This window comes from Lolium rigidum, chromosome 6 (assembly GCF_022539505.1).
Source record: "Lolium rigidum isolate FL_2022 chromosome 6, APGP_CSIRO_Lrig_0.1, whole genome shotgun sequence".
Lineage (NCBI taxonomy): Eukaryota > Viridiplantae > Streptophyta > Magnoliopsida > Poales > Poaceae > Lolium > Lolium rigidum.
This window is the reverse complement of record NC_061513.1, coordinates 222,829,617-222,844,541: the sequence shown is the minus strand read 5'-3', so window position 1 is coordinate 222,844,541 and position 14,925 is coordinate 222,829,617. Positions and strand designations below refer to the sequence as shown.

The 14,925-nt window shown below is 41.6% G+C and overlaps 2 protein-coding genes across 4 annotated transcripts; both read left to right on the top strand.

The window, feature by feature from the left end:
• Nucleotides 1-1,551: 1,551 nt before the first annotated feature.
• Nucleotides 1,552-8,708, top strand: LOC124660160. Of its 2 annotated transcripts, none has more exons than XM_047197955.1 (10): nucleotides 1,552-1,636; nucleotides 2,372-2,415; nucleotides 2,859-2,994; nucleotides 3,896-4,028; nucleotides 4,711-5,264; nucleotides 5,780-6,077; nucleotides 6,242-6,506; nucleotides 6,619-6,702; nucleotides 7,588-7,995; nucleotides 8,095-8,708. In XM_047197955.1, exons 1-10 carry the CDS (start codon nucleotides 1,582-1,584, stop codon nucleotides 8,482-8,484), a joined length of 2,367 nt encoding a protein of 788 aa, XP_047053911.1. In that variant the 5' UTR covers nucleotides 1,552-1,581; the 3' UTR covers nucleotides 8,485-8,708. The 2 variants fall into 2 exon arrangements, with proteins under 2 accessions (XP_047053911.1, XP_047053912.1); XM_047197956.1 differs by having other exon boundaries at nucleotides 1,555-1,636; nucleotides 2,868-2,994.
• Nucleotides 8,709-9,784: 1,076 nt separating this feature from the next.
• Nucleotides 9,785-14,191, top strand: LOC124667605 (nuclear transcription factor Y subunit A-7-like). Of its 2 annotated transcripts, XM_047204865.1 has the most exons (7): nucleotides 9,785-10,054; nucleotides 10,978-11,077; nucleotides 11,154-11,307; nucleotides 12,065-12,183; nucleotides 12,269-12,343; nucleotides 12,505-12,678; nucleotides 13,851-14,191. In XM_047204865.1, the coding sequence occupies exons 2-7, from the start codon at nucleotides 11,021-11,023 to the stop codon at nucleotides 14,178-14,180; spliced, it is 909 nt and encodes a 302-aa protein (XP_047060821.1). In that variant the 5' UTR covers nucleotides 9,785-10,054; nucleotides 10,978-11,020; the 3' UTR covers nucleotides 14,181-14,191. The 2 variants fall into 2 exon arrangements, with proteins under 2 accessions (XP_047060821.1, XP_047060822.1); XM_047204866.1 differs by lacking the exons at nucleotides 9,785-10,054; nucleotides 10,978-11,077; nucleotides 11,154-11,307 and having other exon boundaries at nucleotides 11,689-12,183; nucleotides 12,251-12,343.
• Nucleotides 14,192-14,925: the final 734 nt, after the last annotated feature.

Genomic DNA, 14,925 nt, shown 5'->3' with positions numbered 1-14,925 from the left:
AAATAATCGCTAAGGAGGTTGCAATTGTGGGGAAACTGAATTCTATGTGGCTCGAGCCCTGGTGCTAGTAGGGAGACGACAAATCCCTGGTTGGATCAAGGCAAATATGTGTGTGTGGTCCTTTCTTGGTAACTATAGGTGATGATGGTCGTGCCATGAAGGTTTGTCCCTTGGCTTTCTTTTTTCGGCTCCATTTCATGATCTCGAAGCTACCGAAATTTTAAACCGCAAGAGAGCAAAGAATTTTGAGTATCCAAGCCTCCATTTCATGACCTTAAGGCTACCCAAATTCGAGATGACAATACAAGTATAAAGAGAAACTGTTGCAGGGTCTCATGTCTTACCTTTGACGATTTTCAAGTTGATGATAGTGCACCGTTCTTTATAAGAAATTACCCATAGATGAGCAGAAGCCGGCCACAATGTAATCTTCTTCTTGTTCAAAAAAAAAAAGTAATCTTCTTCATTCTTTCTCTCACTCTAAATGATGTTCCCTCTTTTTATTTACGTTTATGAATTTGTGTTGGTTATTTTTCTTTGTTTAAACATAGGGGTATAAATTAAGTGAAATTCAGTAACATCGATATGTGCATTGTCCGTCGAATAGTTGATATCTATGAATAATTTTTCTTTTGAGATAAACCACATGACATGCATTTATTAGTAGGATACAAACCCATACATAACCACAATCAAGAGGCAACTAAAATACATATGATCCAACAATTCGCAAAAAGAACCCCGTAAAAACAACAGACCCTTGGGTCCTCAGAGCAAAACAACCCACAACCACCACCATACGCCATCGTTGCCGAAGCTCACCGGAGATAGGGAAGACACCAACTTACCTAGGTGAAAAAGAACGCCATAGTAGTCAAACCTGTGTTGTGAACCAATGAATCAGGCCGCCGTGCGACCCGAAACCTTGTGGCTCGTCAGGCGGGGATCTTCTCCAAGCCCTTCGGCCGACAACTCTGTTATTGTCATCCGACGTAGTCGAAGAGGAGACCCAGAGTCGCCTACCTGCATCCGTCTTCCTCGCGCCACACCTATTGTCTTCCAAAGCAGGTCGCCACCACTCCGCTCGATGGGAATAACACCGATGATCCTGCTGCCTCCATAACACATCCAATCCCCACCATGGTGCCATAGCAAACGCTGTCGCGGCGGTGAGATCGAAACTTTGCGACCTAATCGCCACCGCCGCATCGTCGACCTCGTTTGCCCACCACACCAATCACATCGTCCTTCAATGAAAACCTGAAAATCTGTGATAATCTCATCGAACCTCAAGTTCAATTAAAGAAATTTCTACATCTATTTTGTGAGATTACATTCTAGTAGCGACTAAGTACATAGATTTATGTATACAAAAATTATGGGAGTTTTTACAAAATCTCCCCTTCCTATGAACACTAAGCGGAAAAGGAAAACACACAACAAGTCAAGAACTCCCCAAAAGAACAAGTCAATCAAGAACAAAAACCTGGCTGGGCTCTCTCTCCTCCTACCCGTCCCCTCCCCAACCCGTAGTAGGGTTTCTCTTTCGCTCCTCCACCTTGCACCGCCGCAACCCGCCGCATGGACGGCGCCGCCGCCGCCACCGCTACTGCAGCCCGGCGCCCACTCCCCAGAGGTATCCACCTTCCCCTCATCTCGATTCGCGCGGAAACCCTTCCTTCGTTCCCGCAGTTATCGTGGCGTTTGGTCGTCACTTGTTAGGGTTTCTAGTGGCGGTCGATGGGGGTTGTTGTGGTCGGGTTGTTGCGGCCGCGTTCGCTTCAACTATGCGCCGGCGTGGGTGTAGAATTGTTGCGACAGAAGTGATAAGTATTCTGTCGGTTCATGATCCTGCGCTGACAACCCTGTGTGTCTGCTGTTCTTTCGTAGTGTTCACCTAGCTGGGGTGTCTAACATGATTATTGGGGCCAAGTTAAATGTAATAATTTTTCATGTTGAGCGAAAGTCAGGGTGGTTATGTAGTAGCTGATATGTTTGATTTCCTCTATTCTCTGGGCCCCCATTGTTCCTCGGGCTTTAAGATGCACTACCGGTTTTGTCGGTTCCTGTTAGCCACTACTAGGATTAAAGGATTTCCTCGGGATTATTAAGACAAATTGAGGTGAAGGGGTGCACTTATTGTCTGCTAGGATCACACATCGATTCGGTTTTGTTGATGAATAGTGGTTCGCCATATGACCTTGACAATCAGGCGTTGTTTCCGTTTCGCAACCAGGGCTCCGGAGTTCAATAATATGAGTTTATTGGGGCCAATTTGCAATGTGATTTTATTGATCTGGAAAGCGATTCAAAGCCGCCAGACTGGCTACAACGACAAAAGCACTAATTATTGCTTTTTTAATATTTGCAGATTCTTTTCGTGATGTTAGAAAGCGACAAGACAATAACAAGGAGGTACAGTTCTTAACCTGTGTTGTATTTTCTCACTATATGGTATGCCAATGCCAACGTGGCAACGTGGTTATCTTTTTTACTTACACGTTGACCTTATTTGGTAGGCAGCCTCAGTTTCCTTCTTTTGACCAATACTGCTACTATTTGCTTGGACATTACTGCTTTCAGCTCTGATTATGGAATTAAAGGGATCAGTCTTCAGCACTAATGTTGTAAATTGAACCTTTGTTCTCTAAGATGACAAAGAAGTCTAGTACCTGTAAAATTTGATGGATTCTTCTAATGCACATTCTACCGGATGCTATTCACTTCTACCAGTTGAAGCACCATACAAGATTTTGAATATTACTTCTATTTTAATTTGATATTTGCATATTTTAATTTTTGGCCGATGAAACACCGATAATATGAGTATTTTCTCAGGTCTCATGATTTTTTTTCAGCATGTGCAGAACACAAGTCACCAAGGTTCCAATGAAGTTATGGTACAAAAGGACAGGCAAACAGAGTGGACAAAACCTGGAAGAGTTTTTAATAGAAACATCAATAGAGGAGGCCAGTCTCGAAGTTCATTCCCTGGTAAAGTTTCATATGCAGAAGTGGTAGAAATGGTGTAAAGCGTTCAGTTTAACTACTAATGACTGAACATGTATTCCACGTCACCTCTCTGAGATGTGTTATTGGAAAAAAATAACCCTTTGGAAGATCACCTCATTTATTTTCCTTATTAGTGTTGTCCAATGTGTTGCAAACTTGTGCAGATCCAAGATGAACTATAATTAGTGTTGCTTATTGACTTTTGTTCTATCCCAACATCTGCTGGGTTCCCGAATAGTACCATGTCTAGAATTTTAGTTACTTGTAATACCCAGCATTTGTAGCAAATGTTAGTGTCTTCGGTTAACTCGATTTCTGAGCTGATTGGCGTGACCTGTGAGTTCTGTTTCTGAGCATTTTGCATGCATTTCCGAAGTTGACATGTTTGGGGTAAAGGTGTTTAGGTATTATTGCTAGTACGCCTCTGCGCAAGGTTGCAGCTGATTCCGTGTTGTTGTGTTCAAACTGGGCTTGACGATGGTTGAGACAAAATACCATTTATTTTGCCTCTGCTCTTACACATATAATCCCACTCGCCGACCATGATTTAGTAAGATACATTGTACATACCACATAAACATTGTGACACTATTTTGATTAATATGAAAGGTGCAACAATATCGTAGTATGCATTTTTTCCCCTGCCTATGTAATACTAATGGTCGCTAACTTCCACATTGCTTGCGCTATATTCCTAGACAGCAATTAGTCCTATGAGCAACTACATTCATAAGGACGTTGCAATTTACACATAATTTTTTCTTTATCGTTAGGACCTGGTTAGGAAATTCTTATCATCAAGTATCCGATTCATTGTCTCCGTTAGTCTATTGCTTTGGGGTACGATTTTGTTGTTGCTAATTTTAGCATCTGTTATTTGCAGGAGTCACTCAGGAGTTTCGTGTTGTGAAAGACAACAGAACTAAGCTGAAGGCACATGGTGAGACTTTACCGGGATCATTTCACAATGGAGACTCCAGCAATGAACAGGCTGTTTCGAATGTTGGAGACAAAAGGTAGAATATGCAGTTTCAGTCATATGACTTTCTCTAGTTTTGTATTATTCTATGTAGTAAATAATGGGTGGTATAGATAAATACAAAATATTATATCAAAAATGAAATATGATCAGGTCAGGAGCACGTTGAGTGTACTAGCAGTGTATGAACTTATTACACAATTGTTTAGCTTGCACTTGATAGATCACACATCTATGCCTCCTTTGTTTGGAAGTGAGTTCATTACATGTCTTTTTACCTTTGTGCTAGCAATAAAACATCTATCATCCTTCTATTCATCGCTGGTGTTGCTTTATATGATTTTCTTCAAAGTACAAAGTAGAAATACAACCCGCACATATGCGCATCCCCCCTAAGCACAATAAATATTGGACGCTCCAGGGGCCTCACTTAGAGTGGGCATGTCCCACTTAGCGCTCACCTCTGCATGTACTTAGGTAAATACGGCATACCATGCCAATCCTAGGGTTGAACCTGGGTAAGTGGAAACGAACAATCCTTACTTTGACCATGTAGACCACATGCACAACCGTTTACATGTATGCATATTCAATAGCTCTATTGGCTTCTCTGCCTTGCAGTATTGATATTCTGTTTTTCCTATATAAACTGAATTTGTTGCACCATTTTTACCAGTATCACATGTGTTCATATGTGTCCTTGACCTGTTTCTCTGAAGCTCAACTGAAAAGCCAGCTGCGCAACACCACTTGGCTACTCAAAAGCCTGATGGACGTGGAGTAACTCAAGCTGACAATGGACGTAAAACTGCTGCTCAAGCCCATGGTAAACAAGTCAAGCTATCTAGTGACCAAGGGCTGGAACAATCTGAAAGTGTGAGAATACCATTAGTTGGTTCACATTCAGTTCTGGAAAAGGGCGACCAAAACAAAGTGCTAAATGCATCATCAGGCACAAATAATTTTACTGGTGACCTATGTTGTTCTTCATCGGATCCAATCCATGTACCCCCTCCTGGGTCTAAACCAGTTGGAACATTCGGAGCCATAAAGCGTGAAGTTGGAGTACCTGGTGCTAGGCAGCGGCCCTCTGAAACTGCAGCCACAAACACATCTACTTCAAACAACTTAGTAAAGGTGACAACGGCAATGAAGAATAATACTTCAAATGAACAACAATCGAGATTATCTGGTTTCTCATCAAAAACCTCCCATTCAGTTCCAACAAGTCAATACCATTCGAAGCCAAGCGTCTATGTTGGTCATTCAAAAGGTAGCATTTCCATGGTAACTTGATATATGTTCAGATACGTTGCTGAACAAGTAGCTTTATTTTGGTCACTATGTCCATATTTTTGTTACACATACATGCATACTTCTTCTCTTTAAGTACCCAGGCATTCAAATTTGAACAATTTCAGCAGCATCTAGTAGAATATTTTGCAACAAAATATGCTAATCAGAAAAGTTCTAACAGTAAAATAATGCTACAACAATTTATCAGAGTGCATGTTATCTATATACATCGTTGTTCTGAGCTACCTGGAAAGTGAAAACTAGATGCTCCCAGTTTCACACTGAAGAGAACTGTAACACACATTCTTTAAGCTTTTCACCAGCTTCTAGACCAGAAAAATGTTAACTGTTGCACCATTAAACCTTACAAGCATTCTTACATGATCAATTCTTGGTCAATTCCTAAAAGGGTTAGTTTCCATCTTTGATGGAGCTATTCTTTTGTTTTAATACATGATGAGTAGAAAATAAATACAGCTCATTTCTATGCAGGCAACCCACATTTGGAGTGGAAGCCCAAAACAGTCAGCCCAGCTAATGCGGCACGCTCCAGTGCTACATCTTCTGTTGATGGCAATCAGGTGGGTACTGCAGGTTTGTCTAAGAAGCTTTTGGAAGCTAATGTATCTGAAGATGAGCGTGTGATCATACCGGAGCACCTCAGGGTACCAGACTCTGAGAGAACAAATCTTATCTTTGGTACTTTTGAATCTGATGCTGAGTCGAAGGTTTCCACATCAGCCCTTGATGCCACAAGTGAAGAAGGATTGCATGCCCATTCTTCTACAAGGTGATTTTACTGCATATATAGCTGTTTTGGAATCCTGCCATTTTCTTTCGCAAGCAGGAATTGTCGCAGCTCCAAATTTTCATAATTACCATCTCCAAGAGTTTCTCCTCTCTATATAGTGAGATAATCGTTGTGTATAAGGTGTGCTTGTTTGTTTCTTGCAGTTTGGCTTCATTGAATTATCTCAGATCAACTGATGATGTGCGTTCCAGTGACCAGACGAATCTTCTTGGTTCTCTTGCCACACTTCCAGAATCAGATTCTGTTCTTCCAAGTTCTGAGCAACAGCAGTCGCCAACTGTTGACATCGAAGTCCTGAGTCCTGGTGTTATTGGCGAGCATAGGACAAATGAGATGATTTCAAGCAAGATTGCACATTCTTTGCCTCAACCCCAACTTCAAGACAATTCTGCTCTGCAGAACTTCAAGGTGACTAAGAAAGTGTAGAATAGATGGGCATTGTTTTAATTGCCGTTGTTGTTCCTAATAGAATTTCGACCTTTAAACTTGCAATTCATTTTCTATTCTCCTGATGTCCCAGGCATATGAACCAGATTATGAGATGGCATTTATCACTAAATCTGTTGATAGCGGAACAGTACAAACTAGATCATATCCATCTGAGGTAATACCAACGCATTACCATCAAGTTTTTATATTTTTGCGTTCTATTTATGTTTCTCTTGATTTTAATTCAGAAATGCTAACCTTACCAAAGCCTGTTTACAAATGGTTGTCTAAATTCCTGTTGAATTCTTTCTCCACCTCAGCTGATCTTATGTTGTATTTTGAGATTCATTTTTTTCACTCTCACATAATCGGCTTGCACTTTTTATCGGTTTACCATCAACAAACTAGTTATGAATAGGTCTTTGAGAACTTGACTTTGATTCTGGCATTGTATTCAAACTGGTGAGACCTGCATGTCTTATGTCCTATTTAGGGGTGGGCATTTTAACCGAGCACCGAATTACCAAACCGTATTGACCTGGACCGAAGATGAAAAAACCGACACCAAAATTCTCGGTCCTAGCCTCGCATTTGTAGGTAACTGATATACTTAGGTGATTTTGACCCTAGCACAGTGCAGCAGCTCCCTAGCCTGGCGTGGCAGCTCCCCATAGGCCCAGTTCAGTCTGTTCGGTCCAGACCGAGTACTGAACCGAAAAATCGGGACACCGAAGCCTCGTCCCCTTAATTCTTAGCAACCGATCGTTTCACGATTTCTGGTAACAGAAAAAATTAGATGACCGAAGCACCGGACCGTTCTGTTTGGTGGAGCCGAATGCCCACCCCTTGTCATATGAACACATATGTTACAATTGCTAGTAATCTAGTATTGTTTCTTTGTTTCCCTACATCAGTCCGGAAACTATGATTCTGGGTCCAGATTTTCTTGTTAGTGCTTCTCTGTTGTCTTAGCCCAGTTTTTTAGTAACAAGGCTACATGGTGATTATTTGAAACTTTATTTGACCGATTATGGGCTTACATCCTTAAAATGTCAATCAGGTATCTGTATCTTCAGCAAGTGGACAACCAGTTCCCCACATGTACCAACAGGTTCAAGTACCACAGTATGCAAACCTTTTGCCATATCGACATGTTTTCTCTCCATATTACGCCCCTCCAGTTGCTGTCCCAAGCTACTCGAGCAATCCTGCATTTCCTCAGTTGCCACATGCCAGCAGCTACTTGTTAATGCAAAATGCAGCTCCTCATGAAATTGGCAGCATGAAGTATGGACCACCTCATCAGTTCAAGCAGATGTTCCCTGGTAGCCCACCTGCTGGATATGGTAGCTATCCAAGTCAGAATGGTTACCCTGTCAATAACGGTATCATTGGCAGCACAGGTACTGTAGAGGATGTCAGTATGAGTAAATACAAGGACAACAATATCTATGGACCCAATCAACAGGTAACTATAATTCGTTTTTTGCTGCCAGCTACACTTCCAGGTTATTATTTTGGTCCCTTTTCTACTTTAAACATGACTGATAGGTGTGCTGTTTGACAGGCTGAAACGGCGGATGTGTGGATTCAGGCTCATAGGGAGATTTCTAACATGCCACCAACACCATTCTACAACATGATGGGACAACCGATGTCGCCCCACACAGGATACTTGCCAGCGCACAATTTCAGCCCAGCTCCACATCCTGCTCACTTGCACTATCCTGGCATGCCACATCCATTGCAGCCAACATCAATGACCATGTTACAGAACCCACAATCCATGGTACATCATCAGGGTGGAAATATCAGTATTGATATGACAGCCATGGCTCCTGGATCTCAGGCTGGAGCGTTTCCTGGAGCTCAGGCTGGAGCATTTCCTGGAGCTCAGGCTGGAGCATTTCAGCAAAACCAACTTGGCCATGTCGGCTGGGCTCCTTCGAACTATTGAAGATATTGATGTCACTTCCCTGGTGCCAACTTAAGTGGTCCAGATTGAGGAAAAGAAACAATTGAAGAGATATGCTGTAATGAAAGATACTCGTGATGAATGTCAGTTTTTTTTTTTGCTTCGATGATAAAAAAGGTTTATACATTTTGTTTCAGTCCATGCTTCATGACATATCCTGTACTGAAAACATCAATATTGGTTTCTAACTGCCTTTTATCTGCTTTTGTCTCAATTTTTTTATCAGAAGCCAAAAAGTTCTGTTTTGCCTGTAGATGCGTTTATGTTCCAAGTACTTTCTGTGCTGCAAGGATTTTGCTTGTGCGTGTGTTCTTGGTAGTAACATTCAAAGCCTACTATGTGATTTTGTGCAACTTCTGTTGGATATTTAATATTTTCTCTCCATCTGCACGACGTCTGCTCTCTTTGTAAAATATCACCGGAGGCAAGTTAATTTCTCAAAATATGTTGATTCTTGTTGACTCAGCACCAGGATCTTTTTTGCAGGAGCTAGGTTTTTAGCTATTGCCTTTCCCTGTTTTTGTTAATGTACGGGTTCTCCTTATCAATGATTCTAGCAGCTGCTAACATTCAAAAACTAAATGAATCACATCCTGATGAATCGTCGGCTCAGTTCCAATTTCTTTCCTCCAACGAGGAATCATTGAGTTACTAAATCGTACAGAACACAATGAACTCCCTTTGGTTGACCAAATCCACCAGAAACCGTGGAAAGTTGGAAACCCAAAACATAAAAAATTCACAGGAACCATGGATATGACAAAATGAAGTAAACCATCGTGTCCTCAACTATTCATGAAGGTTCAACACGTTCCAAAGAATAACCATTTCTTAAGGGTCATTAAGATTCCTACGATGGAGATTTGAATCTCGTTTATATTCAAAGTTCAACGCGGTTTAAGCAGATGTATGTCCCGTGTGCAGCTAGCAATTGGCTTGCTGGATGACGTATGATAGATGGCGAGAGTGTGACGTATCATAGTTTATTTGCATACTTGGCAGGAGAGGGCCGAGGGACACCTCATCATCATGCTTCAGCAGTAGTGTCGCTTCTTTGCCCATCGATCTTCCCTAGGCTAGTGAGAGAAGAGGCAAGAGCAAAGGGGAAGAGATAAGAGGGTTGACCGAGGGAAACACAGAGAGAGAGGCACAGGTAGTATCTTCTGATTTCGACTTCAGATTTTTGTGTATCCTGCCTGTGATTTTGTCTTTGATGGCGTCTCTCCGGTAATCGGGTTCCTGCATGTTCTTTCTCTCCCTGTTTTCTCAGATGATATATCTTTGGTGTCTGCGTTTTCTGCCGCACATAATTGGCTGATAAACAAGTAAACATTGGCTTAGGTTCGGTCTTGTTATTTGGCTCATCAATACGCATGCGATTTGAAGGAGTTGAAACGGATTTACTGGGTCCATGGAGTTTTAGTGGATTTGGTCTTCTTTTAAGCTAAATTAGGGGGATAAGCTGCCTCAATCACTTATTGATTTTTCTGATTTACTGGCGTTGTATTGCTCAGGAGACGGAAGACAACAAAATTGAATGCTGAAGCTACAGGTAAAAAGTTTATGTCTGCACTGCATGCGATGCTTCTTTAGTAGAAGAATGTGTTCTTGTGATTTATGTTATGCCAGCTTTCTGCGGAGTAAGGTTTTGTTCAGAATATGGGCGAATTCAACTGTACCCAAGAAAAGCATTAGTTTTTTCAAAGACTGAATTTGTTCCCTGTTCAATGTTTGCTTCAACTGAAAGCTTTGAAATGATAAGAGTACGATCTTCAGTGTGGAAGGTAGTAGGGAGCGTTGATTACTTTGAGTACATATTTCTCAGAAATTGTATAGTAATCTGGAAGTAAGCCTGAGAACTGAGTTCCAGCTCAGTGGCAAGGCAAGCGAGTGTGCAGCCAGCCCACCCGGGTTCGAATCCCCATCTCGCGGTAATTTCGCAGGGAGGGGCGAACTTTAAATCGGGTTATCATCCTAGCGTCCATCCGCTGGGAGAATCTCATCCTAACTAACAACGTATAGCCAAGGGAGGGATCATTCCCCCGTTGGTCAACGTTTTAATCTGGAAGTAAGCCTGAAGGAAAACTTGCAAGATAGACAAATTATTTCCACATCGAGTAGCTTAGATACATCATCATCCCTGGTTCTTTTTTGCATAATCAAAGTTTTCTTGTTAAACTTGAGGTGATACTCTACTTTGTAGCTAGCTCAGCAGATGTTGCCACTTAACGGCTCTCTGCTTCTTATCCTGGAGCAGGTATAGGCGTGTGGACAAGATTAATTTTCCATCATAAAAATGGCAGGATACTAGGCCTTACAACGTTTCTTTGGTCTATTTATTTTACGTGTCTTCCATTTTCTACCGTTTCAACCAACTGTGTGCAAGTGTTTGTTCAATGTACCTTTATACTCATTGCTTGGATTGTGATTTTTTAATGGAAATCAGTATTGAAGACTTTATCAATTTGTAAACAGGATGAAGCAAAATGTTTGTGGGCTTGAGTAATGCCTTCTTATAATGATAATGCTTTTACAAGAAATGGAACATCATCCAGTCCAATCCATGCCAAACTATGTAAGTACAATTTCAACAGAGTGGGGTACTGAATAACACACCCAAGAGTTACCAGTTCATGTTTATGTGCGAGCAGTGTATTCTGTCTGGGAATGGCAATCCGATGACGCAGTTACTTCATAAAAACTCCGCCGGCGACTCCTCATCAGGAAAGTCTGGGCAGTCTCACCAAGAAGCATCTGTCGTGAGTGACAGCAGCCTCGATGGACAACACACCTCAACACAATCTGGTATACAAATTTCTTGAATGCCATCATTTGCCACGAAGGAACTCGATTAGTTTCAGAATCCAGATCGGTATATTTGTAGTGCTAATTAAATGTTTTGTTATTTAATTTTCTCGACATGGTTCTCATATGATTCCTAGGTTTGCAGATTATCTTGAACCAGGTAAAGAACTTTGTGATTCCTGTAATTTTTGGTAGCATAGGAGTTTTTTATTTGTGGGACATGATTTGTAGAGGGTGCAACAACTAACAAAAGGTGCAAACATTCCAAAGATTTGTAGTACACTATTTGCACTCACTGATGCAAACATTCGAAACTGAAAGCACACTCGCCTCTACCAAGTTAGTATCGCTATTGTTACGAATGGCAACTGCAATGTTTTTTTTCCTAATGCAGTAGCAGTGTAATATGCTATCCCCACGCTTGCATATTTCTATTCCATCCAGCCTCAATCAGTCAATTGCATTACAATTTACAAAACCCTGTGGAGCCAAAGCATAGGATAGAGCTATGCATTCTTGTCCTTTCTTGTCAGCATGAATTATTAGTTTTGATTATACTTTTCAGTATTTGATTAAACTTGTACCTAATGGTGTCCAACTTAGAAACTGGGGAGTAAGGCATTTAGTTTGTAGATCGATCCTGGTATTCTAGGACCTATTGTTAATCTAAGGTGAACAAGTGGCTACCTTATTGAGACTATGTAAGGATTTGTTTTGGGCGAATTGCCAGTTATAACAATGCCGTTGACCCCCTCAGATTATAACATCAGCGATAGTTGCGGGAATCAGGAGCATGGGATGATAAAGCCTGCATTGTCCTTGGGGAATCCGGAATCTGCTTTCTCGCCTACCAAGCTTGATTACAGCCAATCATTTGTAAGTTAATGTCATCCTGCGTTGAGCACTGCTGCTATCTTGAGCCTTATGTTCTTCACTTTAACAGTCCTTGCATGCTTTCCAGGCTTGTGTTTCTTATCCCTATGCTACTGATCCTTACTACGGTGGGGTCTTGACAGGATACACTAGAGACAAAAGTGTAAGTTTTTCTGCCGATTCATTTACAGTTTTCACACAAAACCTGCATGCTTGATTTTTTGATTTGTTACTGTTAAAACTGCAGAAAATAAATTCTTCGAAATGAAGAATGGAACATTATTTACAGAAATCTATAACCTTTAATGTGTTCCCACCTTACAGGTTCATCTCCAAACGAATGACACTGCCGCTGCAAACTCTAGGGTGCCGTTGCCTGTTGAACCGTCGGCAGAACAGCCCATATTTGTCAATGCAAAGCAATATCAAGCGATCCTTCGAAGAAGACAAGTACGTGCAAAATTGGAGGCCGAGAATAAGCTGGTGAAAGATCGGAAGGTAAGGCTAATTCTAGATGGTTTGGTCACTGTCCAGTACCATTCTTTGACTAGTCCTTTTTAGCTATATTGAATCCACCCCAAAACAGTAATACAGTAGAACAGTTAATATTTTTTTACAGCTGCACAATTCACCTTTTTAGCTATAAATGCATCTTTTCCCTATATCCCTATTTTTCACAGCTCAAACATTGATTTATTACTACTTTTGTTTAGAAATTCTGAACTATATCGATGCTTCAATGAGACAAGTACTTTAACCTGTTAAAGTCTTAAAGATAACACCATGCCACCATCAAGGTCATCAGTCTATCAATGTGCTAGAGTTCTTCACCTCCTTTGCTATCCGCTCCATGCCTTGCAAATTGTGTCTTGATTGATGACAATTAAAATAGTAAACAGATTGTCGGTGACCTCCAATGATGCGTCGGGCATACACCTTACTAGACAGCAACTGCATTGTTCCTTGAAAAAATGTAAGGATGATCGGTAGCACCCAACTAGCGACTTTCCAGTTGAATTGATCCGATATAACCCTACATGGGTAAAAGATCAGTTGAACTAATTTATGGAAGAAAAACATATAGAACGGGAGCGGTGTTTTGGAACATGGGTGCATATGCACCCTATATTTTGAAAAGCATCTTACATACATTTTAAATTTTTAAAAATTGAAACTAAAAGTTCGTACTTACATCTTCACGTGCTACGTGCTCACAAAGTCGTTTCATAAAAAATCGACTTCTCATGTGACGTGTGTAAAAAAGACAAAATTCAGTGCTAAAAATAATGCTTTTCACAAGATAAACTTTCTCTTTTTTATATAGACCACAAAAAATATTGGTTTTTCGTGAAACTTGACGAACGCACGTATATTATGGAGATGTACATGTAGAATTTTTTATCCAAATTTTTCGACATTTCGAAATATGATTTTTTGGTAGAGGGAGCATACGCACCCGGGAGCCGAATTGAATTTCCGATTCAACACTGCTGAAAGTGCTGGAGATGCGGAGAAGAGTTGGGACCGCAGAGTGGAGAGAACTGATGGGGCTTTAGTCATATTCCAGGGTTCCTAGCAGCATGCTTAATTTTCTTCGGCCTCAAACATGCTAACTTTGTATCTTTGTTAAGCTGACATCTTTTGACGATAATTTGATTGCCCATGTGCAGCCGTACCTCCATGAATCTCGGCATCGTCACGCGATGAAGAGAGCCCGCGGTTCAGGAGGCCGGTTCCTCACCAAGGAGGAGCTCCAGCTCCAAGAGCAACAGAGGCAGCAGCAGCCTCCAGCAGCAACGGTCCTCGGCAAGAACAACATGACCTCCAGCAGCAGCTCGCCTTCAACGCCCCCAGGCTCTGAGAACTCGAGCTTTTCGACCGGTAGCGGCAGGATGCTAGCTAACCAGCAGCACGTCGACTACCTGAATCTGGATACGCACAACGGAGGCGGCCAATTAACTGTCAATGGCCTGCGTCACCGCGTCCCCGTCACGAGGTGATGGACAGCGCGGGGTGTGACGGTGTGGTTTCATTGCTCCCGCGTGGCCGTGGCAACTCATCCTTGGCTTATCAACTACTACTGCTAGTAGCATGTAATAATCTACCTGTGTATATCTGATAGTAGTACTCCGTAAGAAAATACTCAGTCGGTCAGTCCATTACCATTTAGTATGCAATCTTACAACAAAATGAACTCTTGAATAGTACATGTTTGATGAGATATTTGCTGATATACCTGAAATCCTGAATAACTAAATGTAAATAGTAATGTAGTTTAATCATGCTTAATTTGTATGAATAATCTTGCTCTCGTCGTTGTGTGAATTGAGAATAACATCAGCGTGTAGCTTTATTTTGCAGATGCTCAAAAGATTTACAGGCACAAAGGCCAGTCTCTGTTCGTCCTGTATAAACATTTTTGGAGAAAACAGATCTCCTATTCATTTCTTGTTTACACTCGATACACATCACAGAAGCTAGCACCCACGAGAACATTTCTTCACTACATTTTCATTTGTTGCAGGAAGACCATGAGAACTCGATCTAAAAGCATGTCTAACAGAACCCTCAAGTTGCGTGTTCCGGTGAGCTGCTAGTGGCGGCATCCTTGTTGTGGTGTCGTGGTGCCGTGGTTGGGCGGAGCCTCGCCGGTTATACTTCTCTGCCATTTGGTGTCCATGTTGCCGGAGGTGCGGCGCCCTCGAGCCTGGGCGAGAGGGGCTAGGGATCCCCTCTACGGTGACA

What these genes read in the sequence shown, in the direction of transcription:
- LOC124660160 (XM_047197955.1), top strand. Translation starts at nt 1,582, where the DNA reads ATGGACGGCGCCGCCGCCGCCACCGCTACTGCAGCCCGGCGCCCACTC. An exon ending in GTCTCGAAGTTCATTCCCTG is followed by an intron (nt 2,995 to 3,895) that starts GTAAAGTTTCAT and finishes TGTTATTTGCAG; the next exon opens with GAGTCACTCAGGAGTTTCGT. An exon ending in CTATGTTGGTCATTCAAAAG is followed by an intron (nt 5,265 to 5,779) that starts GTAGCATTTCCA and finishes ATTTCTATGCAG; the next exon opens with GCAACCCACATTTGGAGTGG.
- LOC124667605 (XM_047204865.1), top strand. Translation starts at nt 11,021, where the DNA reads ATGATAATGCTTTTACAAGAAATGGAACATCATCCAGTCCAATCCATG. An exon ending in GATACACTAGAGACAAAAGT is followed by an intron (nt 12,344 to 12,504) that starts GTAAGTTTTTCT and finishes CCCACCTTACAG; the next exon opens with GTTCATCTCCAAACGAATGA. An exon ending in AGCTGGTGAAAGATCGGAAG is followed by an intron (nt 12,679 to 13,850) that starts GTAAGGCTAATT and finishes GCCCATGTGCAG; the next exon opens with CCGTACCTCCATGAATCTCG.